Consider the following 27,719-nt stretch of genomic DNA (forward strand, 5'->3'; position numbering starts at 1 on the left):
TAAGATACTGCCTGTATAGTATATGCAGCAGCTTAATGAATTGATGTTAAATAGTCTTAACATACATAGATTGAGGTGGTCTTATGTCTCAGCTGTTTCAGTTAACAATGTCCAGGGCACAGGTACCACCCTCGACCTTAGCAGGCTTTCCGCTCCCAATGACAATCCGTGACTCCTGCTATCAGTTGCATTCTGTGGCTGCCAGGATGAGAATAGGAGCAGCTGACCTGTGTTTGAACAGCTTGTTAACTTTCTCAGTCCAAGGTCACAGGAAAACAGACAATAAGATGAGGTGGTCAGAGGGTTGCTGCTACCTAATGGAAGTGGATCTTAATGTGTCTCTCAATGGTGGGGTGGGGGAGTAGGTTTGGGGGGCTTAAGGGTGAGGGGGGCTTGAAGGTGGGGGGATTCAGGAGATGGGGGATGAGGGGAGTTAGGGGGTTTGGGGGTGTGGAGGAGTGGAGGGGTGTCAAGGCATAAAATAATTTAATACTTCTAATGGGGTGGCACAATGGTTAGCATTGCTGCTTCACAGCACCAGGGTCCCGGGTTCAATTCCCGGCCTCGGGTCACTGTCTGTGTGGAGTCTGCATGTTCTCCCCGTGTCTGTGTGGTTCCCCTCTGGGTGCTCCGGTTTCCTCTCACAGTTAAAGATGTGCTGGTTAGGTCAATTGGCCATGCTAAATTAACCCTTAGTGTCCCAGGATGTGTAGGTTAGATGGATTAAACATGTGTAGGGTTACAGGGATAGGCCAGGGGAAAGGGCCTGAGTAAGATATTCTGTCAGAATATCAGTGCAGACTCGATGGGCTGAATGGCCACTTCTGCACTGTAGGGATTCTCGGATTCTATAATGTGAGCTTGTTGTGTAGTGAAGGTTGAATGGTGTAAATCCCTTTCGATAAATTCATATTGGTTTCATTAATCCTTTATAAACACTAGTTTAACTAGTTTTTAATTCCTAACACCTGCATACTAACTTCTTGTGATCCATGCACCAGGGCACCCAGATCCCTCTACCACCACTGAGTTCAGCAATCTCTCTCCATTGAAATAGTACATTGCTTTTCTTTCATCAGGAGGCCTGATGCTTCTGTGCATTTTCTCACCTATTTTACTGCACTTCACCACTTTGCTGTTTTGCCAAGACGTGCCACCAGCTTCGCAAAGCTGCACTACACCTGCTGCTCCATTTTGTTCCTAACTGCTGGGTTGCTAGCCTGTTAACATAACCACAGCACGATCTGTACATGTAGAGAAAAGGGATCTTAATATAACTTGAAAGGTACACACTTTTGGATAGCGACTTACTGGGTTGCCTTACTAACTGACCTTGTTTTAAATAGATCATACATATTTCTCTTCATTATAGGATGATGCACATAATTTAGTGAGTAACTGTATTTTCATTGCGCTCAGTAAATAGTTTTGAAAAAAAGTGAATATAACCATTTTACATAATCTGTGGAACCTGGGATCACTTTCAATCACATTCCACCACTGCCTTTTCCAAAACTGCTTGTGTTCTTTGTAACACCTTAATAGTTATTTGAACAAAAATGTGGATGATACAGATGTGACAGAGATGCTTCTTCATCATCTGGCACAGCTCCTCCCAGCTGTTGCTGCAACTCTCTCAGTATGGAGAACAATCCATCCGGAAGTTGACTAGTGGCCACAGTGAGGTTGTTGAACCCTTGCATGATCTTGTTTCCCAAGGTGGTGGATCCAGACTAGACAGTCTGCTTCATATTGAACCAAAACAGAAAATGCTGGAGAAACTCAGCAGGTCTGACAGCATCTGTGGGGAGAGAATAGAGCCAACGTTTCGAGTCAGGATGACCCTTTGTCAGAGCCATCCTGCCTCGAGTCATCCTGAAACGTTGACTCTATTCTCTCTCCACAGATGCTGTCAGACCTATTACAAAGAACAAAGAACAATACAGCACAGGAACAGGCCCTTCGGCCCTCCAAGTCCGCGCTGCTCCCTGGTCCAAACTAGACCATTCTTTTGTATCCCTCCATTCCCACTCCATTCATGTGGCTACCTAGATAAGTCTTAAACATTCCCAGTGTGTCCGCCTCCACCACCTTGCCCGGCAGCGTATTCCAGGCCTCCACCACCCTCTGTGTAAAATACGTCCTTCTGATATCCGTGTTAAACCTCCCCCCCCTCACCTTGAACCTATGACCCCTCGTGAACGTCACCACCAACCTTCCCACCATTCACCCTTTCTATGCCTTTCATAATTTTATACACCTCTATTAGGTCACGCCTCACCCTCCGTCTTTCCAGTGAGAACAACCCCAGTTTACCTAATCTCTCCTCATAGCTAAGCCCTTCCATACCAGGCAATATCCTGGTAAACCTCCTCTGCACTCTCTCTAAAGCCTCCATGTCCTTCTGGTAGTGTGGCGACCAGAACTGGGCACAGTATTCCAAATGTGGCCGAACCAACGTTCTATACAACTGCAACATCAGACCCCAACTTTTATACGCTATGCCCTGTCCTATAAAGGCAAGCATGCCATATGCCTTATTCACTACCTTCTCCACCTGTGACGTCATCTTCAAGGATCAGTGGACTTGCACACCCAGGTCCCTCTGCATATCTACACCCTTTATGGTTCTGCCATTTATCGTATAGCTCCCCCCCATGTTAGTTCTACCAAATTGCATCACTTCGCATTTATCTGGATTGAACTCCATCTGCCATTTCTTTGCCCAAATTTCCAGCCTATCTATATCCTTCTGTAGCCTCTGACAATGCTCCTCACTATCTGCAAGTCCTGCCAATTTTGTGTCGTCCGCAAACTGATCACCCCAGTTACACCTTTTTCCAGATTGTTTATATAAATCACAAACAGCAGAGGTCCCAATACAGAGCCCTGCGGAACACCACTAGTCACAGGCATCCAACCGGAAAAAGACCCTTCCACTACCACCCTCTGTTTTCTGTGACCAAGCCAGTTCTCCACCCATCTAGCCACCTCCCCCTTTTTCCCATGAGATCCAACATTTTGCACCAACCTACCATGAGGGACTTTGTCAAACGCTTTACTAAAGTCCATATAGACGACATCCACGGCCCTTCCCTCGTCAACCATTCTAGTCACTTCTTCAAAAAACTCCACCAGGTTAGTGAGGCATGACCTCCCTCTCACAAAACCATGCTGACTATCGTTAATGAGTTTATTCCTTTCTAAATGCGCATACATCCTATCTCTAAGAATCCTCTCCAACAACTTCCCGACCACGGACGTCAAGCTCACCGGCCTATAATTTCCCGGGTTATCCTTCCTACCCTTCTTAAATAACGGGACCACATTAGCTATCCTCCAATCCTCTGGGACCTCACCTGTGTCCAGTGACGAGACAACGATTTGCATCAGAGGCCCAGCGATTTCATCTCTCGTCTCCCTGAGCAGCCTTGGATAGATTCCATCAGGCCCTGGGGATTTGTCAGTCTTTATATTCCCTAAAAAACCTAACACTTCCTCCCTTGTAATGGAGATTTTCGCTATTGAGTTTCTTCAGCATTTTCTGTTTAGTTTCAGATTCCAGCATCCACAGTATTTTGCCTTTGCCTCATATTGAAAGTTGGTCATGTCACTCGTTGATGCAGCTATGTCTGGGCTGAGGCAATTGTTCAAGGATGACTCTGCTGCAAAGCGCCCTGGCACTGACATGCTTCCCGTGGTGATGTGCAGCTTGCTCAAGCAGTATTGCACTGGTGTGGATTCCAAATTCCTGGACAAGTTATAGAATCATAGAATCCTATAGTGCAGAAGGAGGCCATTCAGCCCATTGAGTCTGCACTGACCACAATCCCACCCAGGCCCTATCCCCATAGCCCCATGCATTTACCCCAGCTAGTCCCCCTGACAATAAGGGGCAATTTAACATGGTCAATCCACCTAACCTGCACATCTTTGGACTGTGGGAGGACACCGGAGCACCCGAAGGAAACCCACGCAGACACGGGGAGAAGGTGTAGACTCCACACAGTGACCCAAGCCGTGAATCGAATCCAGGTCCCTGGCACTGTGAAGCAGCACCTGTAACCATCGTGCCGCCCCTCAAACTGTGCAGCTGTTTGCACACGCTTACTGATACTCAGCTTGCAAACTGTAATTGCTGGAGAGGGTTAGAAGATGCGAGATTCCAGCAGCTCCATGAATTCATTGTCAAACGGCAGGATACGATACTGCTGATTCCATCCGTACCCACCCCTTCTCCGCATGCTCTCGGCTGCTCCATGTTCCCTGCTGCAACTATGACCCTTCCCCAGAGTAGAGGAAGTTTTTGCTACTGCTCATTACAGTGAGACAGGGTGGTGCTTGAAGGTGTGAGCTGATTGAGTGCGAATGGTCACTTGCCTCAGCCACCTTCAGCACTTGGATTTCTGGAGGGAATGGAGATGCATTCTTTAACATGTCAGCAATAATATGCTTGAAATAGAGTCTCACTTGGCAAGATATTGCAGTGTCTTGGGCTGTTCAAGAAATGAATCAAAAGAGTTGTATTTACATGCCATCTTTTATGGCCTCAAGATATCGCAAAGTACTTTGCAGGCATTCAAGTGCTTTTGAGGTGCAGTCATTGTTGTAGCCTCGGAAACACAGCTCTCTGCATGTGCACAGCAAGCTCCCATAAACAGCAAAGTGATTAAGACAAGGGGGGGGGCAGATTCTCATGCCGTTCTTCGGTCTCGCTGGCAGTGCACCTCCTCCTGCGGGTTTCCCAGCATGTGGGGTGACTTCAATGGGAAATCCCACTGAGGGTGGCGGGGACCAGAGAATCCCATTGGCAGCAAACAGTGCGCCACCTCCTGCCACTAAGAAACACGCATCTGGGAGACCAGAGAACCACCCCCACCCCCCCCCCCCCCCCCCCCCCCGTCCCCCCTGGGTAATCTATCGAGTGATATTGGTTGAGATCTTTGAATAATACCATGGAACCTTTGATGAATGTGGAGACAGGGTCCTCAGTTGAGTGGAGAGAGGGCACAGAATGAAAAGCATAGGGTGATACTAACCTTGACCTTAGAGCATACTTCTCCTTCCCAAGCTTCCTATCCTGCAAGCTTGCTCATCGTCTTCCAGGACCTGATATTCTTTTTTTGTGTTGGTAAAGGTTGGGTGCAGCCTTCTCCTGAAAGCAGAAAAGAAAGTACCTCATGCTGGATAAGATACATTTGAGAAGATACGTTTAGCATGTGCTCAGGGCAGCAGCCACCTTATTGAAGTGTATCCTTATAGCACGGCTTACATGTGGAATTGGGTGACCCATTTATGCAGTGCACGCCATCACAATAACAGCAATGTGGAGTGTGCTGTTCGCATCCCCCTTTCTGTGTTGAGAGTAGAAAAGGGTGAGAGTGGAACCTGGCAGGGTGGGGGCACACTAATGCTGCCTAATAAGTCAATATTTGACTTCTCAGTTCAGTCTATCAACTGTTGTTATTGAAATGATAACACAAGGCTCCATGTGTCCCTAATGGTATTAACTCTTTTATTTGCAGAACACTGAAATCCTCAACACTGCAATTCTGACTGGCAAAACGGTGGCAGTTCCTGTGAAAGTCGTTGTGGTGGAAGAGGACAGCACGGTGACGGATGTGTCTGAGTTTGTGGCATGTAAATCATCAGATCAAAACGTATTGAAGGTAGGGTGAAGGAACTCCCATGATTCTCCTGTTCAGCCCTGGTAATATAACCGTGCAGAATGCAGTCGGCACCTCTGTCCCCTTCTGTGCGATCTTGATGTAAATACAATTAATCATTGAGTTGGGGAAGAATCAGAATGAGATGTCTTTCCTTGTGTCCTAATTTCAAGTGACAGGAAATCTTTGGTGTGTATTTCAGCAGTCAGGCGTGCATCACACAGCTTTGAAGGCATTTTCAATCTTTTCTTTTTGAATATCGCAAATCATTTTGACATGTTTTAAACTCGATACCAGTGCTGGCAGTGGTGTTTGAGGTTTCCTGTTCAGCATGTTATGTAGCCTGGCATGTAACTATTTAATGAACATCCTGAGATCTGCTGGTTTGAAGATGGCCAAGTGGTGCCCATTAGAATTAGAACAGAGGTCGGGGAGTGTAAAACTAGAGGGCATAGGTTTAAGGTGAGAGGGGAGAGATACAAAAGGGTCCAGAGGGGCAATTTTTTCCACACAGAGGGTGGCGAGTGTCTGGAACAAGCTGCCAGAGGTAATAGTGGTTAGCACTGCTGCCTCACAGTGTCAGGGACCCAGGTTCGATTCCGGCTTGGATCACTGTCTGTGTGAAGTTTGCATGTTCTCCCTGTGTCTGCGTGGGTTTCCTCCAGGTGCTCCGGTTTCCTCCCACAGTCTGAAAGACGTGCTGGTTAGGTGCCGAGCAGACGCCAAAGTGTGGTGACTAGGGGAATTTCACAGTAACTTCATTGCAGTGTTAATGTAAGCCTACTTGTGACTAATAAATAAACTTTACTTTACCTTTACTTTACTTTAGTAGAGGCAGGTACAATTTTGTCTTTTAAAAAGCATTTAGACAGTTACATGGGTAAGATGGGTATAGAGAGATATGGGCCAAACACGGGCAATTGGGACTATCTTAGTGGTTCAAAAAAAAAAGGGTGCATGGATCATTGGGCTGAAGGGCCTGTTTCCATGCTGTAAATCTCAATAACTCTGTAACACCAGCAATTTGGAGATCACGGACTTGCAAAAGAGTCCTTTTGCAGTAAGCCCTTTATCTGACCCTTGGTATCATATGTCAGCATTGTGTAAAGGCAGGACGCTAGCCTATCAGGAGGGGATGAAGCATCCATGAAACCATTCTCCTGCATCCCTGACAGCTGGGACGGTGGAGGAAACCTGCCAGCTGGTCACTCACCTGTAACTCCAGTTGTGGAATGTCCCTGGCACAGAGGCACTTGGAAAGAAGAAGGATGAAAGTGCAACTTTAAGAAAAATAATCTGCATGAGGGCTGGTCACTGGTTTGGTTCATAGAGTGACGTCTCAGTTAAACTCAGCATTAAACTCATCTTTATTGGCCCACCTCTGAACTCAGAAAAAACACGAAGGATTGAAATTTCACAAGGCTTCCTCTAAGACAGGGGACTTCAGCGAACTTAACAGAATCAGTTCTGACGAAGCGTCATCCAGACTCGAAACGTTGGCTCTGTTCTCTCTCCACAGATGCTGTCAGACCTGCTGTGATTTTTCCAGCATTTTCTGTTTCAAATTCCAGCATCCACAGTATTTTGCTTTTATCGAATGTAATCACTGTTTGTACCTCAGAGCAAGGTTTTGCAGATGACAATTAATCACCAAGCCCCCCCCAACCCCCATTTACCCCGCACCATCAAATAATAAATCGTAGACCATATAAGAAGCCCTTTAGCATCCAGCATAACTACTTATCCACAGTGCGGTATGACTTACCAACAAGCGCTTTGTACTACTGGCTGAAAATGGTTTTCTGGAAAATTCATATTTAAACACACACTTAATTTTCCCAAACCATTAATCCTTAATACATAAAGTAACCATCCAAACTCTGGTTCCAAACACAAAGGATCAGATTTTGACTCCTGAGATGGATAGCCAGAGTCAGAATGATTTTGGGTGGCACGGTGGCACAGTGGGTAGCATTGTTGCCTCACAGCACTAGGGACCCGGGTTCGATTCCCAGCTTGGGTCACTGTCGATGTGGAGTTTGCACGTTCTCCCCGTGTCTGCGTGGGTTTCCCCCGGGTGCCCAAGTTTCCCCTCACAGTCCAAAGATGTGCGGGTTAGGTTGATTGGCCTTGCTAAATTGACCCTTAGTGTCAGGGGAATTAGCAGGTTAAATATTGGGGTTACGGGAATAGGGCCGAGGTGGGATTGTGGTCAGTGCAGACTCGATGGGCTGAATGGCCTCCTTCTGCACTGTCGGGATTCTATGATTCTTGATTTCCCAGGCCTGCCTCCATGGAAATTACCCTGAAACATGCAATCCCATTCCAGGGGGCAGCTGGAGAATGAAGTTGGGCCCACCAATCCCAGAGGCAAATGGTAGGAGGATTTGGGAGTGGGTGAATGGTTGAGATATACTAGAAGAGCGATAACTGGGGTTGGGGGCAGCTGGAACCTGTCAGGTGGGGGCAGGGTGGGGGCACTGAGTGCAGGCAACCCATTTCTTGCGGGGACAGCCATTGCTGCAAGGTTCCTTCTTTGAAGATCATGGGGTACTGCTAAAGGTCAGAGATCACTGGGAGGCAGCCAGGTTTCAGTGGACATCTCCCAACTTTGGGCTCTCCCAAAGTGGACAAAATGTTTTGTGGGTGGGATTGGCCATTACATGGTTTAACTGTCCTCTCAGTGGGTGACCAACTGATCTGCAACTTCCCAGACTCTGACAAATTAGCGTGATGGTTGCAAGACATTGGGCACTCCCTATCCTGGTGCCTTGCTGCCCCATTTTGGAAGCCTTGCCATCTCCCAGCAGATTACCAAAGGGCTGGTAAAATTCAGCCTTAGTGAGTGTCTTCCACATTGAGGGGGGAAATTTAGTTTTTAGCCCTTTGTTGGCAATGTACAGAGAAACAAGAAAATTAACATCAACTTGCTTTGGTTGGGAAATTTCAGAAAATGAGCTTTTGCCAATGATTTAACAGAAAAAGGACGTTTGTATGTTAATGATTATTTCTTTTTAAAAGTAAAGTTTATTTATTAGTCGCAAGTAGGCTTACATTAACACTGCAATGAAGTTATTGTGAAAATCCCCTAGTCGCCACACTCCGGCGCCTGTTCGGGTACACTGAGGGAGAATTTTTTAGCATGGCCAATGCTCCTAACCAGCACGTCTTTCGGACTGTGGGAGGAAACCGGAGCACCCGGAGGAAACCCACGCAGATACGGGGAGAACGTGCAAAGTCCACACAGACAGTGACCCAAGCTGGGAATCGAACCTGGGTCCCTGGCGCTGTGAGGCAGCAGTGCTAACCTCCCTTTCCCCTGTTGAAAGAAAAGTCTAGAAACACATAGAAATAGATTTTCCTGTAATATTAGGCAGGAATCACAGTGCGGCACTGTGATCTGGTGACCAAAAGCCTGCTAACCATCTCAGTGTTCTTAAGTGGAAAAACATTCACTTTGAAACTCATTTTTACTCTCCACATGAAACACATTTTTGTGCAGCTGGTTGTAAGGGGATTGTTCTCATTATTAAAGGGAAGTAGTTGATTCTGAAGCTCCTCTTTGGAATAAAGCCCAGCCTAATTGTCTATGCTGAGAGGCCAGGCATCTGTCTTTTTATCCAAAGGTCTTGGGCTTGAACCTGATGCAAAGTGACGGGATGATTGTGTCCACTGGTTGTGAGGTTCAGGTGTGAGACGAGCTTGGATAGTATCAGAACAACCTGTCATTTGGCAGTCTCACTCAGAGGCAATGAAGGCTGATGCTGAAGGAGTAGAAAAATCACATGCTCGCAAGTGTCTACTTTGCCTGTGGTGGGGATTATTGTATGCTCCTTGGGATTTGAGATCCCTGGCATTGGCATTAGAAGCGGAACAGGAAAATCTTCTCTTCAACCAATGTCAATTCTTCAAACCAGCTGCACTCACCATGCTCCCACTCCTGACTCCCCACCTCCAACCATCAATAAAACCATTTCTGTTTTCCATCCTGAAACCTAAAAGGGGAGTCAGGTTAGGAGGTTACTTTAATAGCATGCACGGTTTGATTTTCTGATGGTTTGCACATGGATTTGGTGGATGGGAACAGGCCTGAAATCTCAGCGGAGCCTGCAGTGGGCAAATACGGTCCAGATGTTAGCATAAACAGGTCACTGTTCAGTAGCAATATATAAATATATTTTAAGTGTTCTGTAAACTGCCATCCACACAAATAACAGAATGACATGCACAGTTTTCCAATCAAAGGGACAATTCCTGGATGGAGAGAACCTTGGAAGATTATAGTTAGAGCATCTACAATATTCTCATCTAAGTCAGAGGGTCCTTATTAATTTTATTTGCACCAGATTAAGTACAATAAATACTGTTCCCTTTATTTTTTAAACACTTACAAGGAAACTGTGTCTTTTACAATAATAGCACAAAAACACTCATCGAATTGGAAAGTATAACCTATTAAATAAAAAACCTGTTGTGGTCAAACAAGGAGTGGTAACAGGAGAGAGTTATTTCCCCCTCCTCACCTGACTGTGACAGTGATTTCACATATCTAAGCTCCACAATCACCAGCAATCTGTCACTTGATGCAGAAATCGATACACACATTGCAACAGCTGCAGCTGTAATGCCCAAGCTGAGTATTTTCACGATATTAAAGGGAACCGGTATGATAGAAAATAGGAGAAATAATTTATATCTAGGGATAGGAGGCATAGTGTACATCTTCAAGGACAGAAATGAGGAAACAATAAATGGAACTCTCTTCTGCAAACAGCATTTGGTACTAAGTCGACTGTTTTAATTTTAAAACTGAGATGGAGAGATTTTTTTAAACTTTAAAACTTTATTTATTAGTGTCACAAGTAGGCTTACATTAACACTGCAATGATGTTACAGTGAAAATCCCCTCGTTGCCACATTCCAGCACCTGTTTGGGTACTGTGGTGAACCGTTGTTGGTTCCCACCAGGTAGTGCTGAGCCAGGGTCTGGCCAGTACTATGAGTCTGTATATATGTTACTGTTGGGGTTAGGGTTGGGCTGTTCTACATGTTACTGTTGGGGTTAGGGTTGGGCTGTTCTACCTGTAATATAGTTCTTATGGTACATCCCAGTCGGGCTCCGCCTCCTGGGAGAGGTATAAAGGTCACTGCTCTGTCTGGGACCCTTTAGTCTGGGATCGTGTATTATATACGGTAGCTCTATTGTTGTAGTCAATAAAAGCCTTTATTTCCCCGAGTACCTCTAGCCTCGTGAGTTATATCGCGCATCAATTTTATTGACTACAATTGAACTCTCTTCGTTGAAAAAAAAACGACACAGAGAACATGGAGCAATTGCTTAAACCCGAACGGCTTACGTTGGACCCACGTGCGGCGGGCGCCTTGAATGCCTTCGACCACTGGTTGAAATGCTTTCAGGATTACCTCGAAGCCTCCGCAGCGGTCACCACCGACGCCAACAGACTCCGGGTCCTCCACGCGAGGGTAAGTGACGCTGTATATTTAGCGATCCGTGGGGCCACCGACTACAAAGGGGCCCTCGAGCTTCTTAAGAAGCGCTACATTAAACCGCCAAACGAGATGCATGCTCGATATCTCTTAGCCACTCGACGGCGGTAGCCTGGCGAAACGACGGAACAGTACGCGTGCGAGCTCCTACAGCTAGCCAGGGGCTGTAACTGCAAAGCAGTGTCGGCAGACCAGAACATGAACGACCTCGCTCGAGATGCGTTTGTGGCGGGAATCGGCTTGTCTTACATCCGCCTTCGGCTGTTGGAGCAAGGTAATCTCGATCTCACTAAGTCCATAGAGCTAGCGGATGTGCTAGAAACGGCCTCCAAAAGTCTGGCGATGTACCCCGACGACCACGTGGAGACAGCGTGGCAGGGGCAGTCACAGACCCCACTTCATTCAGCGGGACCGAAAAACTGCGTGATTGCGTTCCCACCCTCGGGCCTGACGACGGCAGCAGCTCCAGGCGGCCCGCGGTGTTACTTCTGTGGGGGAGTGAAGCACCCTCGGCAGCGATGTCCCGCTAAAGCGGTGTTGTGCTCCGCCTGCGGCAAGAAGGGGCATTATTCGAAGGTATGCCGATCCAAACTTCCATCCAGGAACAGCAGTGCGGCGTGTGACTCCCCGGAGCCGGTTTCCTCGTCGTTGGCATCGTCAAGGGCTTCTTCCACGTGCGAGGCCAGGACGTCGCCATTCCAGAGGACGGAGTCGCAAGAGACGCGCGACCACCAGGGGCCGCTGGTTTTGGCGCCATCGCCCACATGCGACCTATGGGGGCAGCCATTTTGGTCGGCACCGACCGCGAATGACCAGCAGGGGTCGTCATCATCCATCTCAGCTGCCTGCAGTGGCGCCCACGAACCAACGGTGGCATCGATCATCCTGGACCAGGCAAAGCCTCACGGACTCGACAAGTCCATGATGGACATACAGGTAAACAAACGCACGATTTATTGTCTGTTTGACAGCGGGAGCACGGAGAGCTTCATTCACCCAGACGCTGTGAAGCGGTGTGGCCTCCGGATTCAGCCTGTCAAGCAGACAATTTCGATGGCGTCAAGGTCCCGGTCTGTCACCGTGCTAGGGAGTTGCGTGGTAAATCTGACAGTGCAGGGCACGGTTTACGAGAGCTTCAAGCTCCTGGTGTTACCGCACCTTTGCGCGCCAATACTCCTAGGACTAAATTTCATGGTCCACTTGAAGAGTGTAACCCTACAGTACGGTGGGCCACTCCCTCCACTTTCAGTGGGAGACTCGCAGCCTCTAAATTGCCCAATGCGCTCCATCTGTAGCCTCTCGACGCTTAAGATTACCACACCCTCTTTATTCCAGAATCTCGTGCCAGGCTGCAAGCCCATCGCGACTAAGAGCAGGCGTTACAGCGCTGAGGATCGGATCTTCATTCGATCTGAGGTTCAGCGGCTCCTCAAGGAAGGGATCATACAACCTAGCGCTAGTCCTTGGAGAGCGCAGGTCGTGGTGGTCAAGAGTGGGAACAAACCCCGGATGGTCATAGACTATAGTCAGACCATTAACAGATACACGCAGCTGGATGCGTATCCCCTCCCGCGCATATCTGACATGGTCAACCAGATTGCGCAGTACCGGGTGTTCTCCACCATCGACCTAAAGTCTGCTTACCACCAGCTCCCCATTCGCCCAGAGGACCGACAATACACGGCTTTTGAGGCGGATGGTCGCTTGTACCATTTTCTAAGGGTTCCTTTTGGTGTCACCAATGGGGTCTCGGTCTTCCAGCGTGCTATGGATCGAATGGTGGACCATAACGGACTGCGGGCTACCTTCCCGTACCTGGATAGCATCACCATCTGCGGCCATGACCAGCAGGACCACGATGCCAACCTTCTTAGATTCCTACGCACTGCATCTCGCCTGAATCTGACCTACAACAGGGAGAAGTGTGTATTTCGCACGCGCCGCCTAACTATCCTCGGATACGTGGTGGAAAACGGGGTCATTGGCCCTGATCCAGACCGTATGCGTCCCCTCCTCGAACTTCCCCTGCCCACTAGCGTAAAAGCACTGAGAAGATGCTTAGGCTTCTTCTCTTACTACGCACAGTGGGTTCCCAATTACGCAGACGAAGCCCGTCCGCTCATCAAGTCTACCTCTTTTCCCCTAGCACCAGAGGCTCGTTTGGCCTTTGAAAAACTAAAAGCCGACATCGCGAAAGCCACGATGCACGCTATCGATGAGTCCATCCCCTTCCAGGTGGAGAGTGATGCATCGGATTTCGCCCTGGCCGCCACACTTAACCAGGTGGGCAGGCCCGTCGCCTTTTTCTCTCGCACCCTCCAAGGCCCTGAAATTTGACACTCGGCGGTGGAAAAGGAGGCCCAGGCCATTGTGGAGGCCGTTCGGAATTGGCGCCATTACTTGGCGGGAAAACGGTTCACTCTGCTCACGGACCAGCGGTCCGTGGCGTTCATGTTCAACAACACGTTACGGGGTAAGATCAAGAATGATAAGATCTTGAGGTGGAGAATCAAACTCTCCACCTATAATTACGACATCATGTATCGTCCAGGGAAACTCAACGAGCCCTCGGATGCCCTGTCGCGTGGAACATGCGCTATTATGCAGGAGAATCGATTGCAGGCTCTTCACAATGACCTCTGCCATCCGGGGGTCACTCGGCTCTTCCACTTCATAAAAGCCCGGAATCTACCCTACTCGGTGGAGGATGTCAGGTCTATAACCAGGAGCTGCCGGGTATGCGCGGAATGCAAACCGCACTTTTACCGACCTGACAGGGCACAACTCGTTAAGGCCACTCGTCCATTCGAAAGACTGAGTGTAGATTTTAAGGGCCCCCTTCCCTCGACAGATCGGAACGTGTACTTCCTCAATGTGGTTGATGAGTACTCACGATTCCCCTTTGTCATTCCTTGTTCCGATATGACCGCTGCCACGGTTATCATGACATTTCGTGATCTTTTCACCCTGTTCGGGTACCTCTGTTACATCCATAGCGATAGGGGCTCGTCGTTCATGAGCGATGACTTGAGGCAATTCCTGCTCTCATACGGAATTGCCTCTAGTAGAACCACGAGCTACAACCCTAGGGGTAACGGACAGGTTGAACGTGACAATGCTACAGTCTGGAAGGCTGTCTTACTGGCGTTGAAGTCTAAAGGCCTTCCAGTCTCTCGTTGGCAAGAGGTGCTCCCTGATGCGCTCCACTCCATACGCTCACTCCTGTGTACGGCAACCAACGCTACTCCCCATGAGAGACTGTTTTCATTCCCTCGGAAGTCTTCCTCTGGGACCTCATTACCGTCTTGGTTGACGTACTCAGGACCTGTCCTCCTGCGGCGACATGTTAGGACCCGCAAGTCCGACCCTTTGGTTGAACAGGTCCATCTCCTCCACGCCAACCCTCAGTATGCCTATGTGGCATACCCTGACGGGCGAGAGGACACGGTCTCGATTCGAGACCTGGCGCCAGCAGGGGGCTTGGAAACCCCTGTCGCTTCCATACCTCCTGTTAGAGACCCCCCAACTATTGTTTCCCCTCCTGACACGGCGCGGGCAGCATCGGGACCATCACTTAACCCTTTTGCTCCCGTGTACAGCTTGCCTGAGTCCAGGAGATGGTCACCACTTCAAGGCGTGCCCGAGTTCAGCGGATTGTCATCACCTCGGGGTCTACCGGCCCGTGAGACATTGGAGGAGCCGTTGGACACCGCCTTGGGGAGAACGCCACCGCGAGTGCCTACAACGGTGTCATCGCCGTTGTTGAGGAGGTCACAACGACGGTGCGGTCCCCCAGACCGTCTGAACTTATAGACTGATGAACAATTGTTCTGTGTTTTGTACCCCGCCGGCCTTTGTTTTCAAAGGAGGGGTGAATGTGGTGAACCATTGTTGGTTCCCACCAGGTAGTGCTGAGCCAGGGTCTGGCCAGTACTATGAGTCTGTATATATGTTACTGTTGGGGTTAGGGTTGGGCTGTTCTACATGTTACTGTTGGGGTTAGGGTTGGGCTGTTCTACCTGTAATATAGTTCTTATGGTACATCCCAGTCGGGCTCCGCCTCCTGGGAGAGGTATAAAGATCACTGCTCTGTCTGGGACCCTTTAGTCTGGGATCGTGTATTATATATGGTAGCTCTATTGTTGTAGTCAATAAAAGCCTTTATTTCCCCGAGTACCTCTAGCCTCGTGAGTTATATCGCGCATCAGGTACACTGAGGGAGAATCTAGCATGGTCAATGCACCTAACCAGCACGCCTGGTTAGGTGCAACCCGAGGAAAAGGAGGGTATAGAATCATAGAATTCCTACAGTGTAGAAGGAGGCCATTTGGCCCATTGAATCTACACCAACTCTCCGACAGAGTATCTTACTCGGATCCTCTCCCCAGCCCTATTCCCGTAAGCCCACACATTTACCATGGCTAATCCATCCAACCTACACATCTCGGGGCACTAAGCATCAACTTAGCATGACTAATCTCACCTAACCTGCACATCCTTGGAGTGTGGGAGGAAACTGGAGCACATGGAGGAAACTCACACTGACACGGGGAGAATGTGCAAACCCCACACAAGCAGTCACCCAAGGCTGGAATGGAACCTGGATCCCTGGTGCTGTGAGGCGAGATATGACAATCTTGTGAGGGGGGGCGAAATCTGGTGAGGGAGGGTCTATCATTTTTTTAAAATTTAAATGAAGTGAAATCTGATTCTCACTCATCATGGGTATAGGAGCGAAGATCAGCTATGAACTTTTTGTGGCAGAACAGATTTGAGGGGCTAAATGGCCTCCTGTTCCGATAATCCTGTGTTTCTAGTTTGGTCCTGTTTCCTTTCCTGTTGTTTATGTCAGGGATGAACATGAAAAGCCACGCAGATCACTTGGTGAGCATTCTCATTTCAGCACAACTGTCACTCCCAGTTAAAATGACCAATTATGTCTCATGAAGGAATATTTTCTTTCTTAAATACAGAGACATTCTTATAATTTGAAACACGATGGATCTCCCTAAGTGCTGATCTTCAGCCAAACTCCAACATTGACTGCCAAGGTTACTACAATACTCAATATTTATGCCTCGGGCTCATTCGGAAGTGCCACAGGGACATCAGTCAATCAAGCAGATACAGATGTAATGAGAAGGTGACTGGTGCCTTGTTTGCTAGAAAAAGCAATTACATCACTTTCCCTTTGGACGACCGACAATAGCATGATAGATTAGACTTCAGTTTTTCCAAATCAAAAATCCAAGAAGTGCAAAGCATCATTGAAAGCGCATGTGGCTCCTATTGGATCCTGAATACAACTCATTCAGGAGACACGGAGCTATTACTCCATCAACATTCAATTCATCTGTGCCAATTGACTCTGCTACATACAATGCTCACCCCCCAAGTCACCAGCCATGACACATCTATCTTAAAGCACTCCATTATTCGACCCATGAAGAAAATGGCAGTCTTGCCTCCGACAAAACCTGCCGTGCCCTGATGCAGGAAGGCCAGGGACATCCGTCAACGACAGGTACAACAAGGTGCATGAAGCTTCCAGGATCGTTAGTGAACCCAACAGAGGCTAGTGAAGCAAGATCTGCGTGTCGCCTAATTCATGACACCAAGGACCAATGTGATCCGCTGCACAACTCTGTTAACCAATAGGCACGTACAACTCCTCAAGAAGGACAACCAATCACAGCTAGGAGATAAAGAGAGTTAGCCATTGGTTGCTATTCAAGCAGATAGAACCGTGTACCAGACTCTTATCTACATGACTTTCTCCTCAGTCCTCTATTCATCCATTGTCTCTAAGGACCTCTGCCCACCTCCACCATTCCATCATCAAAGACACTATCACCTGCGTTGTCTGTATATAAACCACTGCAGAAAGCAGTGCCATTGCAGGCACTGGCGATCCATTATTTAAGACCATACTAGGGACCTTCTCTTCACAAAGTTTAACTTCAGTATGTTTTAATGCAATAACAAACTGCAGAATTGCTACTTATTCAATGATATTCTGAACAAAGGCAATCATCATTTGCATTACATTAAGACATTAACTTTTGACCTTACTTTGAGTTTTGAGCAAACAATAGTACACAATATTTGTTATCAAACTCAGAGAAAAAAACAATTGTTGTCTGATCTTTAACTCATTATTGCTTGGCCTATAACCAGTCAGCTTCTGTTAACCCATTTGCAGAAGGAAGCCTATGTGAGCATTATAAATAATGTTAAATAATAATTGTAAGCCTAGGTTTTCCCTGTATCCAGAAAAAGCTTATAAAATATGATGAGCCTTTCATTATATTTGAAAGGCGCCGGCGGATGCTCACAATCAACAAACCCCTAGTTTGCTGGTTGCCAGCTCTGTACTGTACAAAATCGTGTAGCGACATTCCCTGCAGTGGGATGGCTCATTTTGTCCCACCCTCCTATACTGTAACTGTTCCAGAAAAGCTTGGGACTTGGGATGGTGCGACACCCCCAGCTGCCCCCATTCTCTGAAACATTGCCATCTATAACATGGTGTTCCTTATGCCGCCACTGTAGGTCTCTAAACAACAATGTCTTGGTCCCACAACGCTAACGCTATAGTTAAGAAAGCTCACCAACGCCTCTACTTTCTCAGAAGGCTAAGGAAATTCGACATGTCCACTACGAATTTCTCCAATTTCTACAGATGCAGCATAGAAAGCATCCTTTCCAGAGGTGTCACAGCTTGGTTTGGCTCCTGCTCTGACCAAGACCGCAAGAAACTACAAAAAGTTGTAAATGTAACCCAGTCCATCACGCAAACTAGCCTCCCATCCACTGTCTCCATCTACACTTCCCGCTGACTCAGAAAAGCAGCCAGCATAATCACACCCTGGACATACTCTCTTCCACCTTCTTCTTTCAGGAAAGAAATACAAAAGTCTGAAAACACGTACCAACCAACTCAAGAACAGCTTCTTCCCTGCTGCCATCAGATTTTTTAATGGTCCTATCACATAGAGTCATAGCGTCATAGAGGTTTACAGCATGGAAACAGGCCCTTTGGCCCAACTTCTCCATGCCGCCCTTTTTTTTAAACCCCTAAGCTAATCCCAATTGCCCGCATTTATAGAGTCATATTAAGCTGATCTTTCTCTTCACCCTATCGGTAACTGTAACACTATATTCTGCATCCTCTCCTTTTCCTTTCCCCAGTGTACTCTATTATCAACATGCTCTGTCTGTTATAGCGTGCCAGAAACAATACTTTTAACTGTATCCCAATACATGTGACAATAATAAGTCAATTCAATTCAACTAAACCTTTCAGAAGCATGAAGATCTTGGCTCCCCAGCAGCAGACTCTTGTTGGATAGACACTATTCTTGTGCAGAGTTAACTGCTAGGTTGACCACAGAAACTGCGGAAGATCAGTTCACCCTGAATTCATGCATATGAAACTCTGGTTAGATGTATCACTGGAGATTTTTTTCACACGCGCCTCCCCCCTCCCCTCCTCCGCCAACCCTCACCCAGTCAAACAGCCTTCTTTCCCATTGCTCATATTTTCGTAACTCATAAAAAGTGTTGAAAGACAATGTGAAAATTCACACAATCCTTTTGATGCCACTAATTTTTCCTCATTGGTTTTTTCTAGCACCATACTGGAAATTAAACTTTCATTTGGGGGAGGGGGGGGAGACTCTAAGACAATCTCGGAGCATTGGCAACGCTAGTTCTGTCCCCATTCTGCCTGGTCCCGTGCACAAACCCAAACCTCAGCTCCCTCCACGTTCGGAGGATATTCTATGAAGTGTTCGGGCTGTCAGAACAGCTGAAGGTCTGTCAGATCAGTAAATGCAATTAGATGAAGCTGTACATATGTCCAATATTCTCCCGCTGTGAGAGTGAGGATAATGATCCAAATTGCAAATGATCGTTCATTTGCTTTTTAGAAAATGAGAAATTCATTGCGGCGCTCGTTCTGTTACACTGGAAGGATTTAAAGTAGTGCTTCTGACAAGCTGGAAAGATAAAAGGGGCTTCTTAAATTCATTGAAGGCTGTGAACACTATCATGCACTGGCCTCTTGTCGCGTATGAACTTTCCCAGTTTAATTTGCAATGCTGTGCCACTGGAACCCATTCATCTCCAGGCTTATCAATGCTGGGCCCTGTTGGTTTTGAGAAGCACCATGCCCTGTAGATGGCCTGTCACGATAAATTGTGATCACAGATGTGCTCCACTTTGTGGCACAGGGTTAGGCTGGGTTTGCGTCGATAACCAATTGGCCTCTTGGCATGACGGCTCGCATGGAGACAGGTAACATGGTTCCAACATGGAATTAATAAAGCATGAGCAAATGATCTGCACTTCCTTTGTGGGGGGTTTGCAGAACGGGAGTCAATCCTTAATCCGCAACTGCGCAGGCTGTGGCACAATCAGTGTTCAAAAACATTAATTTAATCACTCAATGCTTTCATTTGTATGTATGAATAAATTAAACAGCTGCAGTTGCTGGTATCAGATGATTAATATGCTGTTCTGCTTATTATCATGTGTTAGCACAGTTTAATTAATTAAAAATGACCCAAATTGTGCAAATGGTATTTCTGGAAAATGTGGCTGTCCCTTTGCAATTAGGGAAGGTAGCTTCTCGGAGATTGCAGCTACATGTTACGACTGGGGGATCTGCTCCAACACCTTCCGTCATGTGGAAAATACAGTGCACCAATTGAGCTTGAAAGGGACCAGGGACAAATGAAAGTTTCTTGAGCATGCTTTCCTGAAACTGCTGATGAGATTGCACAGGATAATTCTGTGATTCCACACTCCTCATAGAGAGTCACTTCAAAGAGAAATGGACCAGCCAAATTGATTTGATTTGATTTATTATTGTCACACATATTGGGATACATTGAAAAGTATTGTTTTTTGCATGCTATACAGACAAAACATACCATTCATAGAGTACATAGGGGAGAAGGAAAGGATAGGGTGCAGAATATAGTTTTGCTATTACTGATAGAGTGAAGAGAAAGCTTAATGTATGGTAGGTCCAATCAAACGTCTGATGGCAGCAGGGAAGAAGCTGTTCTTGAGTTGGTTGTTATGTGTTTTCAGACGTTTGTATCTTTTTCCCGATGGAAGAAGGTGGAAGAGAGAATGTTCGGGGTGCGTGGGGTCTTTGATTATGCTGGCTGCTTATCCGAGGCAACGGGAAGTGTAGATGGAGTCAATGGATGGGAGACTGGTTTGCGTGATAGACTGGACTACGTTCACAATTCTTTGTAGTTTCTTTCCGTCTTAGTCATAACAGGAGCCATACCAAGCTGTGATACATCTGGAAAGGATGCTTTCAATGGTGAATCTGTAGAAATTGGTGAGAGCCATAGCAGACATGCTGAATTTTCTTAGCCTGAGAAAGTAGAGGCGTTGATGGGCTTTCTTAATGATAGCATCAGCGTGGAAGGACCAGGACAGATTGTTGGTGATTTGAACACCTAGAAACTTGAATATATCAACCATTTTCATTTCATTCCTGCTGCTGTAGACAGGGGCATGTTCTCCATGATGTTTCCTGAAGTCTAAGACAATATTCTTCATTTTACTGAGATTGAAGGAGAGATTATTGTCATCGCACCATTTCACCAGATTCTCTATCTCTTTCCTGTACTCTGTCTCATCATTGTTTGAGATCCCACCCACCACAGTGGTATTATCAGCAAGCTTGAAAATGGAGTTGGAGCAGAATTTGGCCACACAGTCATAAATGTAAAAGGAGTATAGTAAGGGGCTGAGGACGCAGACTTGTGAGGCATCGGTGTTGAGGATAATTGTGGAGGAAGTGTTGTTGCCTATCTTTACTGATTGTGACCTGTGGGTTAGGAAGTCTAGAAGCCAGTCACAGAGGGAGGAGCTGAGCCCTAGGCCATGAAGTTTGGAGATGAGTTTTGTTGGCATAATGATGTTGCAGACTGAGCTGTAATCAATGAATAGGAGTCTGATGTGAGTGTCCTTGTTATCCAGGTGTTCCAGGATTGAGTGTAGGGCCAGGGAGATTGTATCTGCTGTCGACCTATTGTGGCAATAGGCGAACTGTAATGGATCCAGGCAATCTGGGAGACAGGAGTTAATGTGTGCCATGACTAACCTTTCGAACCACTTCATAATGATGGATGTCAGAGCCACCGGGCGGTAGTCATTAACGCACTCTACCTGGCTTTTTGAAGGTATACTGTTGCAGCCTTTTCTCCAACCTGTTCTACTTAATCTGCTGGGCTGTTACATTGCTGTGGGTGCATACCATTTGTTAAGAATGACCATCTTGTGCAAAAGCATCTGGCTGTGCAGGCAGGAATTTCCTCTTGTGTAACTGTATATTTGAAAGTGAGCAGGAATTGGATTTTATTTTTGAAAGTTGGGGTTTCTCAGCAGCTTTGCAGCCTGAATATTCTAAGGAAATTTGAAAAGGAAAACCAGGGATGCTACAAAGTAGATAAATGGAGTTGTGATATGGAATGACCGTAAGTCTAACTGAATGTTGGAACAAATTTTAAAATGGAATGGCCCGTTTGTAATCCTGCATACAAGCCTAAAATTAAATCAGGAAATAGAGGGAATATCCGAAAGTTCAGAATAAATTCAAAGTGAACAACGTAGGTTAACATTTCTAATGAGTCTCTTTTATGTTATGACCATAGCAGGGGTTAATTGCTGAGCAGACCCAATCCTTGAGGGAAATTTGGCTTACAGGCTATACCCTTTATCTTTCCAAAAACAAGGAGGAAACATACTGACCAGCAATATGTTCAGTAACACTTTTGGGAACATTTAAAAGCAAAAGGTTTATTAACAAGGGGAAAATAAAACGTAACCACACAAGATTACAGTTACACAGTTAAAATTAGTCTTACAAAACATCTCCCCAAAAGATTCCCTATTTGGTTTGACGCAGAAGCAAAACACCATCCAGGCAACATTCCCTTATAGATGTTTAATGATAAAAATCCAGTAATATTACCCAAGGCAGAGCTGCTGTCACTTTAAGAAGGTATACCACATGACCTCTCAAACCCACCTTCCACTTTGCTGTGGAAATCCAAGAAACCTTCATACAAGACTTCTTTTTGCAGCTGAAGACATTTCTGGCTTGACATTCAAACTTCACATCTCCCAGCCTAGAGCTGTTTCCAGCAGGTCTTCCTCACAGAGCCAACCATTAAGCTCTCTACAGTAACTCCGAAAATGCCTTTTCTTCCACTTTCATCTCTGGTTCTTGTTTTCACTCCTCTTGAAACTCAAATTCTCCCAAATATAAATTCTTTCATGTTCCTATTTTGTTTCTGCTTCCGGGTCCCCTTATCAATCAAGAACCTATCTATCTCGGTCTTAAATACACTCAATAAACTGATCTCCACAGCCTTCAGTGGCAATGAATTCCAGATTCACCACCCTCTGGCTGAAGAAATTCCTCCTCATCTCGGTTCTAGAGGGTCATCCCTTTACTCTGAGGCTCTGCCCTCGGATCCTACTCTCTCTTACCAATGGAAATGTTTTCTCCACGTCCACTCTATCCAGGCCATTCAGTAGTATAACCTCTTCTGTTTACCCATGTAACTCCTGTAAGATGCAAAATGTTTCTTTTCAGCTCTGGCTTCTCTTAGATACTCAAACAAACTCTCAACTTATCTAAAAACGCAAATGTTAGATCCCCAAACCCACCATAATAAATTATTACAAATGCACAAACTTAACACCTCTATCCTTTTGTGTCTTAAACCTCCCAGTCACCCTGTCTCTAGTAACCTTTTACCCAGCTTAAATAAATCCTTCACACACAGACACACACACACACAAAGGTATTGAAAGAAAAACATCCATCTCACACTTCATCAGAAGATTAATGCCCAAACCTGAAATGTTAACCAAGCTCTCAAATTCAAAATTGTACAAGTCTGTGGATTTCTGGCATCTTCTGGATTTATTTTTTGAATTTCATTTTAGGGCGAGTGTGAAGCGCACAGAGCTCTGACTAATTCCTGAAGCATACTTACCTCTAATTAAGTTCAGTAAATTATGCAGCTTCTAATCCAAAATAACACCAGACCATGATGATCGCAGATGTGGAAGGCCATATGGTCCATTGCAGTTCAAACATCCAGGAAGACACTAAAGTGCAGAGTTACTTTTTTCATACTGTTTACTATCTTGTATGACTGCATAAGATCACATCTTAGCCACCACCTTTCAAAGCTGTAAGGCCCCAGGTTACTGTGTATTTCTCCTCAGCTCGGATCCCTGGCACTCGGAATCAGTCTCCCAGGGCTCCACACGGCACTTTCTCCAATGTTTAAATGTCTCCCTATATCTCATTGACCAGAACTAGGCACAAGTCCTCAAGCAGGTTTGCCCAGTCATTTGTTCAATGGTTTGGAAAAAGCAGCTAAAATTAGGAGGGTGGTGGTTAACAAAACATATCTGCCTACATTGGCGGAGGCTTCCAGTAGCTTCTTTGAGAACCGTTGTTCAGATTGTTGCGGACCTTTTACAACTGATCATAGCTTGCATTATGCAAGTTCTAATTTGTATTAAAATTAATTAATTGTAAAATGGACAGAGTAACCTCATTTCAATATTGAAATGAGGCCTGCTTTCATCTCAGGCAGGCTCCAAGGTCACCTGAGAAAAAAAGACGCTGGCAGATTTAGCAGTGGTTGGAATACACATGTAAATCAGGCATGCATCATCACTCTGCAATATTAATTAAGATTGTGTCCAGTTTAAACATCTGGAACAGCACAAGGCAACAGTCTTTTTTTATTCATTCATGTGAGGTGGGCTTCGCTGACTAGGCCAGCATTTATTGCCCATCCCTAATTGCCCTCAAAAAGGTGGTAATGAGCTGCCTTGTGACCAGTGGTGTGCCTCAGGGATCAGTGCTGGGCCCACTATTATTTGTCATTTATATTAATGATTTGGATGAGAATATAGGAGGCATGGTTAGTAAGTTTGCAGATGACACCAAGATTAGTGGCATAGTGGTCAGTGAAGATAGTTATCTCCAATTGCAACGGGATCTTGATCAATTGGGCCAGTGGGCTGACGAATGGCAGATGAGTTTAATTTAGATAAATGCGAGGTGATGCATTTTGGTAGATTGAACCAGGGCAGGACTTACTCAGTTAATGGTAGGGCGTTGGGGAGAGTTACAGAACAAAGAGATCTAGGAGTACATGTTCATAGCTCCTTGAAAGTGGAGTCACAGGTGGACAGAGTGATGAAGGCGGCATTTGGCATGCTTGGTTTCATCGGTCAGAACATTGAATACAGGAGTTGGGACATCGTGTTGAAGTTGTACAAGACATTGGTAAGGCCACACTTGGAATACTGTGTGCAGTTCTGGTCACCCTATTATAGAAAGGATATTATTAAACTAGAAAGAGTTCAGAAAAGATTTACTAGGATGCTACCGGGACTTGATGGTTTGAGTTATAAGGAGAGGCTGGATAGACTGGGACTTTTTTCTCTGAACCGTAGGAGGCTGAGGGGTGATCTTATAGAGGTCTATAAAATAATGAGGGGCACAGATCAGCTCGATAGTCAATATATTTTCCCAAAGGTAGGGGAGTCTAAAACTAGAGGGCATAGTTTTAAGGTGAGAGGGGAGAGATACAGAAGTGTTCAGAGGGGCAATTTCTTCACACAGAGGGTGGTGAGCGTCTGGAACAAGCTGCCAGAGGTAGTAGTAGAGGCGTGTACAATTTTGTCTTTTAAAAAGCATTTAGATAGTTACATGGGTAAGATGTAGAGGGATATGGGCTAAATGCGGGCAATTGGGATTAGGTTCGGGGTTTAAAAAAAAAAGGGCAGCATGGACAAGTTGGGCCGAAGGGCCTGTTTCCATGCTATAAACCTCTGACTCTGACTCTATAACCGCTGTGGCCCATGTAGTGTAGGTACACCCACACTGTTGTCAGGGAGGGCATTCCTGGATTTTGACCCAGTGACAGTGAAGTAACGGTAATATAAATTCAGGATGGTGAGTGGCTTGGAGGTGAACTTCCAAGTGTTCGCATGTGTCTGCTGCCCTTGTCCTTCTAGATGGTAGTGGCTATGGTTTGAAAGATGCTGCCTAAGGAACCTTGGTGAGTTCCTGCAGTGCATCATGTAGATCTGGAGATGCCGGCGTTGGACTGGGGTGGACACAGTAAGAAATCTCACAACACCAGGTTAAAGTCCAACAGGTTTATTTGAAATCACGAGCTTTTGGAGCACTGCTCCATCATCAGGTGAGTGGAGGTAGGTACACAAATACGGCGTATATAGGCAAAGACACAATTGCAAGATAATTACAGATTGGAATGTGAAGAATGGTTGGAATGCGAGTCTTTACAGGTAATCAAGCCTTTACAGATACAGACAGTGTGAGTAGAGAGGTAGATGGTCGACCATCTTGTAGATGGTACACATGGCTGCCACAGTGTGTCGGTGATGGGGGCAATGAATATTGGTGGATGGTGTGCCAATCAAGTGGGCTGCTTTGTCCTGGACGGTGTCAAGGGTCTTGAGTGTTGCCAGAGCTGCACTCATCCAGGCAAGTAGAATGTATGCCATCACACTCCTGACTTGTGCCTTGTAGATGGTGAACAGGCTTTGGGGAGTCAGGAGATGAGTTACTCACTGCAGCATTCCTAGCCTCTGACCTGCTCTTGTAGCCATGGTATTTACGTGACAAGTCCAGTTCAGTTTCTGGTTAATGGTAACCACCCCCACCCCGCCCCAGGACGTTAATAGTGGGGAATTCAGCGATGGTAATGCCATTGAATGTCAAGGGGTGATGGGTAGATTCTCTCTTGTTGGTGATGCCTAGCACTTGTGTGGCATGAATGTTACCAGCCACTTGTCAGCTGAAGCCTGGATATGGTCCCCATCTTGTTGCATTTAGACATGGACTGCTTCAGCACCTGAGTCATCATAAATGGTTCTGAACATTGTACAGTCATCAAGAACATCCCCAACCCTGACCTTATGAAGGAAGGAAGGAAGATGAAGCAGCTGAAGATGACTGGACCTAGGACACAATGTTAAGCAATTCCGACAGTGATGTCCTGGAGCTGAGATGACTGACCCTCCAAAAACCACAATCATCTTTCCTCGTGCTAGGTATGACTCCAGCCAGTGGAGAATTTTCTCCTCATTCCCAATGATTCCAGTTTCGTTAGGGCTCCTTGATGCTTGGCCAAATGCTGCCTTGACATCAAAGGCTGTCACCCTCACCTCACCTCTGAAATTCAGCTCTTTTGTCCATGTTTGAACCAAGGCTGTAATCAGGTCAGGAGCTGAGTGGCCCTGGTGGAACCCAAACTGAGTGTTGGTGAGCTGGTTATTGCCGAGTGGGTGCTGCTCGACAGCACTGTTGATGACTCCAAGTAATCAGATTGGTTGATACTGAGAAGATCCAGAGGCAGTGAAGAAAGGGGTGTATTTACTTCCTGAAGTCTCTGAATGAACAGACATTCCGATCCAGGCCTGGGATTTCTCGTGCAATGGTAATTTATCTCATCATTGAAACTGTCAACTTAAAATGTTGACCTTTATCACCTAGGCAAGTATGTGCCAGTTAGATCAGGACTTTATCTCATTCTGCCAAACATTTCCCATCCTGCATCAAGACCCATAGAGAGGAGAAGCATTAAGAGCTTTAAATGGGATCTGAGCCAGCCTTGCCATGGGTCCCAAGCAGTCATAAAAGGCAGGGAAATCCATACACCTGCTTCCTGATAATTCTTAAAATGGGGAAAAGAGCAGAGGAACTTTCAGATCTCAGTTTCTGCTTTAACATTGCTTCCTTTGCATCCTAGCGTCAATATAAACGTTGGATTCGTAAGTTTATTTATTAGTGTCACAAGTAGGCTTACATTAACACTGCAATGAAGTTACTGTGAAAATCCCCGAGTTGCCCACACTCCAGCCCCTGTTCGGGTACACCGAGGGACAATTTAGCATGGCCCATGCATCTAACCAGTACATCTTTCGGACTGGGGGAAGAAACCAGAGCACCCGGAGGAAACCCGACAGGGGGAGAACATGCAGACTCAGCACAGACAGTGACCCGAGCTGGGAATCGAACCCAGGTCCCTGGCGCTGTGAGGCAGCAATGCTAACCATTGTGTCGCCCTGCTGCCCGCACGGTTAGTGATAAAAAGAATAATGGTTTATCTCGCTGCGCCTCCCAGTCTCTGGTTAATGGATGCACTGACCATCATTGAGAGATAAAATTTGTTTCAGATCTATGTACCATATCATTTACCATTATGGATGATGAAATTATTCTAAACGGCTGATGGAATAACCCTATTGCAAAGTGTCTCTGCTCTCTCACTGTTACCTGGCTCCTTGTGCGAAACCTTTCTTTAAGTAGTTCAATCTGATTGCCGGGGAACATTTTAATTAACGCCAATCCTTGTGTTCTCTGTTCAAGCCAATCTCAAAGACTTAAATAAACTTTGAAAGGTATCCAGACTTTTTTTTCCTCTCAAACACAGACTTTTGTTTCAGCTATCCAGT

At 46.2% G+C, this 27,719-nt stretch overlaps 1 protein-coding gene across 1 annotated transcript in view; it reads left to right on the top strand.

The window, feature by feature from the left end:
• LOC144502775 (transmembrane protein 132C-like) overlaps positions 1-27,719 on the top strand; it is a 1,024,516-nt gene that overhangs the window by 826,118 nt on the left and 170,679 nt on the right. Inside the window, exon 5 of the mRNA XM_078227043.1 lies at positions 5,526-5,669. Within this exon, the coding sequence (XP_078083169.1) occupies positions 5,526-5,669 (144 nt within the window). The remainder of the gene's footprint in view (positions 1-5,525; positions 5,670-27,719) is intronic.

The sequence above is a fragment of the Mustelus asterias genome, chromosome 13, assembly GCF_964213995.1.
Source record: "Mustelus asterias chromosome 13, sMusAst1.hap1.1, whole genome shotgun sequence".
Lineage (NCBI taxonomy): Eukaryota > Metazoa > Chordata > Chondrichthyes > Carcharhiniformes > Triakidae > Mustelus > Mustelus asterias.